The 12,647-nt window shown below is 44.6% G+C and overlaps 1 protein-coding gene across 3 annotated transcripts in view; it reads right to left on the bottom strand.

Moving 5' to 3' along the window:
* The window catches only part of SMG7 (SMG7 nonsense mediated mRNA decay factor), a 988,399-nt gene that overhangs the window by 86,599 nt on the left and 889,153 nt on the right, over positions 1-12,647 (bottom strand). For all 3 annotated transcript variants that reach the window (XM_044085293.1, XM_044085292.1, XM_044085294.1), the window contains one exon: positions 843-1,013. In XM_044085293.1, the coding sequence (XP_043941228.1) occupies positions 843-1,013 (171 nt within the window). The remainder of the gene's footprint in view (positions 1-842; positions 1,014-12,647) is intronic.

Here is a 12,647-nt window from a genome sequence, read left to right as displayed (position 1 = left end):
CCAGGGGCCTTGGACAGATGAAATATGTGGACAGAGGGCTTCAAGAACACCTCATCAGAACCTGCATCCTTCAGCTGAGCAGGAACATTAGATACCAACAGGTATAACTCCTGAACTGCCTTCTCCTTAGTACACTTTTCTAATAATTTTTCAGGTGGATCTTAGCAGTTAATAACAAAGTGGAAGGAGTCATACAATCAAACAAGTCAAGGCCTGCACATAATTCTCCCTTTGTCTAAGTGTTTCAAGTTAACACCATGACAATCTCTACAGCTCTCAATTTTATGCTCCGGTACCAAGACGAATATGCAAAAGCTATGAAAGTCTTTATGAAGAACCTAACACAAAGGCACTCACCATCCTTCTAAAGAGTGAACATACCCTACAGCATCATCAGTCATTCAACCCTTTAAACAAAACAATACAAGTCTCAACTACTGCACGTACCACACTAATATCAACAGAATTTCCCCAATGAGGTACTGCCAACCAATGCCAGACTACAGATGCAACAGTGTGATACATGCACTGGGAACTGTGGCATCAAACACTTAAAATGGTGTGAACAATAATTTGCTTTCTACAAGGAACTTACTGACCTCCCTAGGAAGTAGACTTCTGTCTGTGGAGGAGGAAGGGTACTGAGTTCTACAAGTCAGGCTAAATGTGTGTCCATCTGTGGCTGAAGTCCCATTAGTAAGGACAACTGAAACAATGATTTACATGCAGTTGCCCTTGGACTAGATCACTTATTCAGTTAAAACAACAAAAAATGTAAATTGAGATAAAAGCAGCAGCAAAGTAATGAGATTAGAATATTAAAATAAGTAAGGGGGTTATACCCTTCTTCTCCATTTTCCACCGATCTTGAATTCTTCGCTCTCTTCCATCTGGAGTTCCAATTGGCCCAAAGTTTGAGAATGGAACAGAGTTATGATTGTGAGTCGGAGGGGAGCTGGGTAGACTGCTTGGGTTTGATGAATGTGGAGACTGGCTTGCTGGTGTTGAATGATCTAAACAGAAGAAAACATGGTTAAACACAGCTAAAACAAACAAAAAAAAATGCAATCTACATCAAGCCAATGTTTAAGGAAAAAAATGTTCATCTTTGAAAGAATATATTACACTGACTGGACTGCATCGAATCTCAGGATCAGAACTTTGCACTGAAATGTTACAAACTTAAAATACTCATTGTTCAGAATCTCACAGCAGCTACCTGGTATTTACATCTCAAATTACTAATGCAAGTACGAACAATTCAGCCTGGTTATTCTTAATCTATCACTATTCATCAGGCACAGTACATATTGACACAAATTATGTGCAACATTTTCGTTAATCATAAGCAATTTTATGTTTTGTTAACAGAGTTAAACTGGTTGAACAGGCAGATTTTCGGAGGGTACACAGAAGCCCAATAATTTACTTAATCCCTTTTTTTGCACTTATTTTTAGCTCCCCAGAGCTGACCACTGGCTGCACCCAGGGCTTCTCACCACCCACCAAGTCTGCTGCACCCACTTTAGCCTCCCCTGGGATAATCCTGACCATTGTCTTGGGCCGGTGAAGAGATCTTGGAACCTGGGGAACTGTTACAATGCTAACAGAGTGTTTTCCCTAATTACTTGCCTACCCTCCACATACCTGACAGCATCTAGAGGGATGGCTGTGGAATGGGTACCAGCACTGAACAGCCCCACACTTTTCTGCAATGGCTGATGCCAGCAGGACATGCCATCCACCTTTAGGGCAGGGCCATGTGCCACAAGCACACATCAGCTCTTCCAGGATGGGCACGCCCATATGTGCTACCTGCACCATTAAGCACCTAGCCTTCTATTCGAACTCATGTTACCTGGGCCGTAGCTAACCTTTATCCCTCTATACCACCTCTGCAGGCTAAGTAATATTTTAATGGTAATTTATGATGCAATTAAAAATATATCCAAAAGGGGCATACAACACTAAACTGTCACGTTAAAATATGTGACATACAAAAAGCAATAGCAGTACAATATTTTCAAGAATACACACAAACTAACAGTACAGGCATTTATGGACAAAAAGCAAGTACAAAACTGAACAATTCAATATTCAGAAACATTGAAAATTAGTGGTGCACTACAGATATTAATAAAAACAAAAAGGGTTAAAAGAACATTGCAGCCATATCCTGACTTGCACTAGGGGTAAACAGAACAAAAGTTAGAAAAAAAATGGGCATTGAAAAAAATGGGCAGATGTGACAAAATGAATGCAGTAACTCTATAATGGACTCCAAATGTTACTAGATGTTGTGGGTGTGGGATACGGCAGAGCTGCATCTGGCACCCTGGGAAATTCTCCATCCAAAAAGAAATTCTCCCTGTAGAGGAAAAAAAAGTCCCCTAGAACTAACTTAGGACAAAAAACAATCTTTCAACACTAGGCAAACAGTTTTGTTTTTTTCTAGGTAATCTCTGTCCTATCTTTACTATGAAATACAGCAAAGAGCTTAAGACCTACATTAGCTCATTGATATAGCTACCAACATATTAAAGCACAAACACACAATGCATGCAGTCTTTCAGTATTTTAAGTCATTTAGAGCAGCTGCAAAGCTAATCACATTTAGGTATATGATTACTGGCAATCACGCGACTGCACCAGTAACTTGCACGGACCAATCAACATCACTTCTACTGTGTTCATCTTGTTTGATGGTGAAGGGAATAATTCCTCTCTCATTTAAAACCCTTAACTCCATGACGGACAGCTTATTTCCTCCCCCTCTACCAGTACGGATGTTTTACCCAACATATATCATTTGGAACCTTTTCTTGGGTAAACCTGTCTATCCGTTTTCCCCAACTTTCAGACTACTTCCCACGTGTGTACTAATTTGGAAGATTACGTATGTAAGAAAGTTTTTAAAACTTCTAGTAAAAATGTAGTACATATCAGTCACCGATTTGTGGCCATATGTATTGACAACAATGTATTTCAATGAAGAAAGTTCCTGAAGGTATCAAGAATATTTTACATTTCCTAATGGCTTCACTTTTAATGATCCATTTTTATGAAGATTTTAACCAGACCGGATTGTAGCTGCTCAGGCTGCTAACTTAACATAATGAAAGTTTGATTATTTGCATAAATGAAGAAAGAGCTCATTGAATTCAGCTTAACTGAAGAACTCCTTGAATTCAGCTTAACTGAAGAACTCCTTGAATTTAGCTTAACTGAAGAACTCCTTGAATTTAGCTTAACTGAAGAACTCCTTGAATTCAGCTTAACTGAAGAACTCCTTGAATTCAGCTTAACTGAAGAACTCCTTGAATTCAGCTTAACTGAAGAACTCCTTGAATTTAGCTTAACTGAAGAACTCCTTGAATTTAGCTTAACTGAAGAACTCCTTGAATTTAGCTTAACTGAAGAACTCCTTAACCGGACAACAAATTTAATAGTTCTACCAATCTTTCATACTTTTCTGCTCAGTACGAGAAAACTACTATTGACAGGAAAAGGAAAAAATATTACCAATTGTTTTGTGACCTACAATAATGATACTGCCTGACCCCCACCCATCCAGCAGAATTAACTACAAAGATATGAACAAACATGGTTTGAGGGAAAGGAGGTACACATGGCTTACCTTGACCTTGCTAAAGCATTTGACACCATTCCCCATTCAGGTATTATTGATAAGCTCACCAGCCTGGGCATAAACCCTTACGTCACAAGATGGATCGCAAACTGGCTCTCAGACAGATCCCATAAAGTAAGAGTAGTGGGATCTATGTCCGAATCCAGACCAGTAACGAGTGGTGTGCCTCAAGGCTTTGTCCTGGGGCCCCTCCTGTTTGGCATATACTTCTCCGAAGTACAGGCAAGCACGGAAGGGCTGTGGCTGATTACGTTTGCGGACGACTGCAAACTGGGTGCTATAACAGAGTCTCCAGCCGACATGGAGATCCTCCAGAAGGGCCTAAATGAGACTGATGCATGGTGTCAAAGCCATGGTCTCAAGCTAAATGCAAAAAAATGCGTAGTAATCCCCTTTGGAAAAAACAGAGTACCATAAACTACAATATAGGAGGCAATCCCCTGAAATCTGAAGAAGAAATAAGGGATCTAGGGACCCAAGTAGATAGTCAGCTTTCCTTTGATAACCATGTTGCCAAAGTGGTTAGAAAATCCTTCTATGTGACCCATCTGATCACGAAAGGGTTCGCATCAAGATCTAAGGATGTAATGGTGCCCCTCTTCCCTCATCAGACCCATTATTGAGTACAATGCACCAATTGGAATGTACCTGGCTAGACATCTCCAGCAGCTGGAGAGACCACAAAGGTACCTAACCAAGAGGATTACTGGCCTCAAACAGTTGCCCTATGCAGCACGATTGAAAAAGCTAAGACTGTTCTCTGTTGCATACCGCTTTCTCAGAGGCGATCTCTATCTAACGTACAGAGCCATGTCCAACCCAGAATTGTTGAACATGCTCCATCTTAGCAAAACCAAATCTACTCGAGCTACACGCTCTAGGGATATAAACCTCAACACAACAATGAATAGAACATGCTAGAGGGATAGATTCCCTTCGCAGAGACTTCCCTTACTATGGAACAGGGTCCCGATCTACATAAGACAGAGCCCCACACTATCACTCTTCAAGAGGAACCTTGATGAGTGGATGGGTAACAGAAAGTTCACACTGGGGACCACACCAACAGCACTACTAGATAGGGGCCAAAGGTACTAGCTGCTAGTACAAGGGTCTAGGGAACTACTAAAGGGGCGGTGAATAACGCACAACGTGGCTGGGCTAATAAATGCCTTCTGGCAGATAGCCCAGTACCAACCTATGAACCTATGAGTTCTAAATCTGAAACAACTAATCAGCAATTTTTTTTAAGCAAGCGGCAATGAAACATTTGTCCCACAAAATTTGAAAGGACTTCCAGTTGTCAGACTTGCACAGAACACAGCAGGATGCCGGGAGTATAAAGAGCACCTGTGACAACAGTCATCCATAGCGATCAAAAGGATTACAAGAACACTTGAAGAGGCAAAGGCTCAAGGTACCTACAGAACTGAATGGGATTAATGAACTGTTATACACCCATAGTAAGAATCATACTTTTAATTATACTGACAAGACTTTTATTAAAGAGCAGCTTAATGTGTTTAAACGTGGGTTTCCTTTTATATCAGCTAGATGTGTTAATAAAGTTGATACCTTGGTCAATCTGAAAAGTTTACTACAAAATTGATCTTACATTTTTAAAGGTACTAGTTTTGAGAACAAACTTTCATATTATAATCCCTCTTGTCTATATTATAGATGGTCCATGACACATGAGATCAAGTATATTTTAAAATTCTCTGAAATAAGGACTAAAGGGAAATTTTATAATTTTAATTTAGAACAAAAAAAATGTAATATGACTTAAGCAAAGGGTGGAGATTTATAGGATAAGTGGGGCAGGGGTTTGTTATGGATCAGACAGATTTTGAACCTTTACAGAATATGCTGTTGAATGATAATGTGTAAAATCCTGTCCAATGTTTTTGAGATTTACTATATTACAAATATGTTCATGTATTTTGAGATTTGCCCGATTGGTGTAGCACAGAAATACATGTACTTCAGTTTTTGCATGTAGAAACCCCTAAGTTAGGGATACTTTCTGGTATTTCCATGGTGCAAAAAAAAGAAGTTATGTTCTTACCATAACGTTCCATGTGGAGTGCTCATCTCGCCTTTGTTCTTACACATGGGTTCGGAGCCGATCCTTGGCTCCGAGTCGGCCGCATAGCAAAGCTTTGCATCTTAGAGAAGCTCGAGACCAGGCTATATCCCACAATCCTCCCTGCCATTACTCAGATCTAGTTTGCAAGCAAACCAGACCAACCATAAACCTCAGGTGCTAAGGCTACACACAGCCACAAAAATTCAGAGACACTATCTCACTGACAAATTAACTAAAGGGTAGCGAAATATACCCCATGAGGTAAGAGGCAATATACCCGGAAGAGGTTAAGGCATGTGGACCAGACTCTAGTCCTACTCGATCTTCCAAACACGTGAGGGAGGGAAGGGAGGGAATGTAAGAACAAAGGCGAGATGAACACTCCACATGGAACGTTATGGTAAGAACATAACTTCTTTATGTCAGAGTGTTCAATCTCGCCGTTTGTTCTTACACACGGGTAGCGTCCCTAGCTCCGTCACCCCGAGTGACTCATGGAAGAATGTTCCTGAGCACAGTGGAACCAAAAGATGTCCTGTCTTTGGAGGCTTTGTCAACTCTATAATGAGCGATGAAAGTATGTGGTTTAGACCACGTGGCTGCTGCACAAATCGCGTCCAAAGGCAGGCGAGCTGCATGAGCCAAGGAAGTGGAAACGGATCAAGTAGAATGGTCCTTAGGTTTGGTGGGCAAGGCCCGATTCGGCTTAGAATATACAAAAGCTATACAATCAGTAAGCCATTTAGAAAGTGTACGTTTTGTAACTGCCATGCCCTTTTTATTGTCTGCAAACACAACAAAAAGTTGATCTGTTTTTCTGTAATCCTTAGTCCTGTCCAAATAAAATCTTAGCTGTCTGTGGACATCTAACTTGTGCAGCATATATTCCAACTTACTGGTATGGTTTTTGAAAAAGGTAGGGAGTTCAATGGACTGATTAATATTTATGACAGAACATACCTTAGGAAGGAAAGATGGGTTTGTTCGTAAGGAAACTCTATCTGGGTGGAAAATTAAGTAAGGTGGTTTGACTGATAGTGCTTGCAGCTCTGACACTCTTCGAGCTGAAGTAACCGCTACAAGAAAAAGAGTCTTCCACGACAAAAACTTCAGGAGAAAAGAGGAGGCTGGTTCGAAGGGTGGCAACATTAGTCGCGACAATAACAAATTTAAATTCCATGGGAATAAAGGGTCTCTGACGGGCGGTCGAAGATGGAAGGAACCTTTCATAAAAGCCTTACAAAGCCTGTGGGACATAATAGAAGAACCATCCTCACCAACATGGAAGTTGGATATGGCCGCCAACTGTACTCTTAGTGTGGAAGTAGAGGCTCCTTTGTGAAAAAGGATGGATAGAAATTCTAGAACTTTATGTAAAGGAGCTACCAGGGGGTCCAAGTGTTGGCTAGATGCCCAGTACACAAAGCGTTTCCATTTACTCCTGTAGAGTTTTGTAGTGGAAGCCTTATGAGAGGCAACCAAAATGCGTTGAACTGCCGGAGAAAGTAGATCAGACCTGGCTAGGCGGGGACGTGGAGCAGCCAAGCTGCTAGTTTGAGGGATAACTCCCGACGAATGTCAGTAGATCTGGTACTGGGTCCAGGATCCACGGTTCCTCTGTTTGATGGGCTCGAAGAAAGGGGAACCATATCTGTCGAGGCCAGAATGGGGCTATGAGTATAATTGTCCTTTCCAGGTTCATGGCTTTCTGAAGAAATTTGGGAATCAAGGGGGTAGGTGGAAATGCATATAGGAGACCCGGGGGCCAATTGTGTGTCAGTGTGTCCCTGGGGACATCCCCTGGAGGGGGTAGAAGGGCAAAATAGCTTCTGTATTTGGTATTCATCGGGGAGGCAAATAGATCGCAGCAAGGCTGGCCCCATCTGCGGAAAATTCTTTCCGCCACCTGTAGCTTGAGGGACCACTCGTGAGGTAACAGGATGGCTCTGCTCAACCTGTCCGCAATGACGTTGGATGACCCCGGGATGTGCGTTGCTATCAGAAAGCGACCCGTGGACTCTGCCCATTGCCAAATTCTCATGGCCTCTCTGCATAATGGGTAAGATCTGGTTCCTCCTTGTTTGTTTATGTACCAGACTACAGACATGCTGTCTGAACTGCTACTGTTCCTAGAGGTAGGAGGGTTTGAAAGTGTTGCAACGCCAAGTACACCGCCCTCATTTCCAGAACATTTATGTGCAGGTTGTACTCCATGTTGGACCATTCCCCTTGGACTGTTCTTCCCTGAAATAGTCCCCCCCACCCTATCAGGGAAGCGTCCGTGGTTATTGTGGCCTTCGGATTCGGTAGAACAAATGGACGACCCATAGTGCGATCCTGACTGTACACCCACCATGAGAGGTCTCGCTTGCAAGAATCTGTTATCAGAATCTCGTGCGTTAGGGGTAACTGCTGGAACGACCACTGCGTGAACAGCAGCCATTGGAGGAGCCTCATGTGCAATCTCCCCATAGGAACTGCAATTAGGGACGCTGCCATGAGTCCCAAAACCTTCAACACTAGTTTGGCCGGGGCTTTCCTGCTTTGCAGTAGAAGAACCACCTGTTCCTTGAGGGATGAAGCCCTTATTGGAGGGAGCTTTACCAGTGTTAAGCTCGTATCTAGGTCTGCTCCGATGAATGAAATGTGCTGTGAGGGCAGTAAGGCAGATTTTTCGAAGTTTATGGAAATCCCTAGGTGGGAACACAGGTTGACTGTATAGTCTCTGGCTTGTATGAGGCGACGCTCGGTGGTGGCGGTGAGGAGCCAGTCATCCAGATAGGGAAACACCCGGAATCCTAGACATCTCAAGTGAGACGCTACCACTGCCATGCATTTGGTGAATACCCTGGGGGCTGAGGTGAGCCCAAAGGGCAGGGCTCGAAACTGAAAGTGACTGGCTCCCAGCCGGAAGCGCAGGTGATCTCTGGACGGTCTGGCCATCTTGATGTGGTAGTACGCGTCCTTGAGATCTATCGAGCACATCCAGTCGTCCTTCTGCAAAATGGAAGGATCGATTGAAGCGTGACCATCCGGAACTTTTCCTTCTTCACGAAGGTATTGAGATTGCTGAGATCCAAAATGGGTCTCCAGTCCCCTGTCTTTTTTGGAACTAAAAAGAACCTCGAGTAAGTTCCGGATCCTTTTTGGTCCGCCGGGACTGGCTGAATGACTCTTTTTTTGAGCAGCTTTGAAATTTCTATTGCTGCTGGGCCTCGCAGATGGGGTGGCACATCTGGAAACCTTCTTTGTTGGGGTGGAGTTGACATGAAGGGGATTTTGTATCCTCTGGTTATAATGCTTTTTACCCAGGAGTCTGAGGTGAGAGTTAGCCAGGCCTGTGGGTATAAAGCCAAGCGACTCCAGACTGCCTCCAGAGCAGGAGAGTCGGGCCCCCGTTCAGGAGTGATGGAAAGGCTTACCAGGGATAGGATCCCTGTCGCCTTGGTTCTGCGGACCCCCCTCTGCCGCCGGGGCGACGTCTTCCATTTCTGCCCCCCCTCTGCCTCTGGGGGGGGGGGTCACTCTGTGTGGCCTGGAAAGATCCCTGAGTTTTACGGAACCACATTTTTCCGCCTCGTTGCCCTTTGGGGTACGGTCTAGATGGAGCGGAAAAACGGACTCAGACAGCAGACAGAGTCTTTCCTTCTTGCTCACACCGAGTTAGTGTCTCTTTCACTTTGGGCCCAAAAAGAGTGACACCATCAAAGGGGGCGTTGGCGAAGGAAGACTTGAAGGCTTCTGCAAATGAGCACAGCCGCATCCAGGATCGTCTTCGTAGAGCAATCGCTGAAGCTGCGGCTCTACTCGACCCTTCAGCCACATACGAGATGAGCCTCATGGACGAGTTCACTATGGAGGCAAGGGTGTTAAGCTGTGCTGTTACCTTATCTGAAACAGCAGCATCTGTGTTACCCTGGAGGGTATCTCTCAGCTCCTTGATGAGATCCCTCTGTAGACATGTAAAGTGTGTCAAATAGTTTAGCGAACGCATGGAAAAAGTCGCTGAACTAAAAACGCGCTTCCCATATCTGTCCATAGTCCTAGAATCCTTATTAGGAGGATGAACAGAAGAGGAAGAGACTCGGACATCTCCTTTTTAGTGGCTGCAGCCACCATCATAGTGTCAACCGGGACTCCTTTGGTGAGATAAGTCTTGCCCTGGGGAGCGGTGATAAACTTGCTTGGTTTTCGAGGGACCGGTTCCACTGTGTCCGGTGTCTCCCACGCCCTTTGAGCAATTAAATCCATTAATTCATCGAAGGGCGGAGTAACCCAGGAGGTAGAAGGTTGAGCACCAAAAGCCTTCAGCAACACCGACTCGTCCTCAGTGGGGGCTAGGGACTGCCAATCACCCCTCTGTTTTAAAATCTCCAAGATATCCGCAAATGAGACATCCTCGGAGGGGGATTTTGGGGACCCCTCTGCCTCATCCAAGTCAGTGTCAGATGTTAGAGATTCCTGCGGGGAATCCAAGTGCCTCCTCTTGCACAGTCTTTTCCTTGGAACCTCATCGGAGGGGGATTCCGGTGAGGCCTCTGAGGAACAGGGGGCACCCTCTGGGGGTGGCTGAGGCAATGGTGCTCTACGCTTTGGATGTGTCGTGGGAACAGAAACAGAGAGCGGCTCCTTAGGGGAGGGAGAAGACGCCTCCGATGAAGTGGTTGTCTGTGTAGGCAAAACCTTCCTCATAAGGTCAAAACCCCCCGAACCTCGGGTCGAGGACTCCCCCGGTTCCGAAGAACATGGAAGAATCCCAGACATGGGGCCCGTGGGCCTCAACCCCGAGGACGGAGCCGAGTCAATCTGCACTGAGGCCCCGAGAGGGAGAGTCGGCACCGAAAGGTTGGTAAGACTCTTGGTCCCGGTACCAAGGAGAGATCATCGACTCCGTGACTCACCTATAGGTTCCGAAGGAGTCGAGGTCAATGGTGTCGATCGTGCAATAGACGGTTTCGGCACCGAGGGCTCCATTATCATCGGCTCATCCTCTCCCGGCTCTGAAGACTGGATGGGTCTCGAAGGAGGACCTGTTGGAGATAAAGGGAGGCCTTCTAGTTTCAACACCAACTGGGAGGAAACTGCAATCAACTTGGAAAGGGCCGTGTTCTCCATAAGTTTCTGCACAACACGATCCACATCTGTATCGGATAACTGTCTGGAAGATCGGGTCGAAGGGGCCGAAGATGGCACCGACCGAAAAATGGAAGGTGGCGGTAGCTCAGACACCAGTTCCAAGACATGGGGCTCAGTGAAAGATGAACGTTCGACGCTCGGCCCCGAAGTCTGTGGAACCGGCGAACGAACTTTCTAAGATGAACTCGGAGCCGATGACATGGGCTCCGACATCTTCGACCCCTTCGAGGACTTAGAAGCCTGGTCCGACTTGTCTAAAGCCTCCTGGAAAGCAGGCTTAAGAAGTCCTCTATCTAGAAGTTTCCTGCGTCTATCTGTTATGACCCTCCCACTGAAGGAACATATAGAGCAAGCCTCTTGCAAGTGGAGAGGGCCAAGACAGTAGACGCAGGAAGTATGGTTGTCAGTGATGGACATTTTCTGCCCACACTGACACCTTTTAAAACCGGATTTGGCTTTCTCAGACATAATCAGCAGTAAGACACTTTTACTGTGAAAAAGTTTAAACACTAGCTATAAGTAAAAGAAAAAAAAAAAAAAAAAATATATATATATATATATATATATATATATATATATAGAGCTATAAGTGATAGAAGAGGTAGGCCCCAAAGGGAAACCTATGAAAAAATAACAGAACTAACTACAATTACACACACACACACTATACTATGATCAAAAACTAAATTCCCAATAACTATAAGAACTTTTAAGTAAAAATATATAACTATCTTATCTGAACAACAAAATTTTCTCTGGTCCGAGCTCTCTTTCGATGTAATCCGTTGCAGCGGCAAACTAGATCTGAGTAATGGCAGGGAGGATTGTGGGATATAGCCTGGTCTCGAGCTTCTCTAAGATGCAAAGCTTTGCTATGCGGCAGACTCGGAGCCGAGGATCGGCTAAGAACCCGTGTGTAAGAACAAACGGCGGGATTGAACACTCTCACATTTTGAAATTGCAAATCATTTTGGGGACAAGCACAGCACAGACATCTACCATCAACTAAAATGAGTAGCCATGGGAGCCAAAATGGCTTCCTCCTATGCCAACCCGGTGCTAAGCGCATGGGAGACTGACAGTTTGAAACAACTAGAAGGGTTTCAGCATGTAGCGCTCTACTGACGTTACATAGATGACCTTTTCCTCCATTGGGAGGGCCCCCCACAAGAACTTGAGGCATTCCTGACTAAGGTGCAGGATAGCATCCAGCTCCTAAAGTTCACCATCACAGGAAAAGGGAAGGTTATCCAATTCCTAGATGTCACTCTGACACTAGACAACAGCAACAAAAAGTTTAAATCCAGCGTTTTCAGAAAGCCCACCCACAGAAACAACCTACTAGACTACAGTAGCCAGCACCCCAAGCACATCAAGAGAAATGCAGTGAAAGGACAATTTGTTAGACTAAGCAGGCTGGTAAGCGAGGACATAGACTTTGAAAAAGAAAGCACTAACCTCAAAAAGATGTTCATCAACAAGCAATACCCAGCAGAACTAGTAGAGACGATAGCCCAAGAAGGGACTCATTACCATCACTCGAGGAACAAACCCTCCTGCACTATGGCTTCAGTGGCCAACTGAAAAAGGAACCAGAAAGCATGCCACACTTCTCTATTCCCATCTCACTTGATGGGACAGCCATACGGCAAACAATCCAGAACTGGGACATACTGCAAAGCAGCCCAGAACAGGACAAGATACTAGGGAAACACCCCCACTTCTGCTACAAGAAAACAGCCTCACTTAAGCAACTATTTGAGCTTAAGAGTA

The sequence above is a fragment of the Protopterus annectens genome, chromosome 10.part0 (genome assembly GCF_019279795.1).
Source record: "Protopterus annectens isolate FY-2018-M chromosome 10.part0, PAN1.0, whole genome shotgun sequence".
NCBI lineage: Eukaryota > Metazoa > Chordata > Ceratodontiformes > Protopteridae > Protopterus > Protopterus annectens.
Note: the sequence above shows the minus strand (reverse complement) of the source record. Positions and strands in the feature narration are given on the sequence as shown.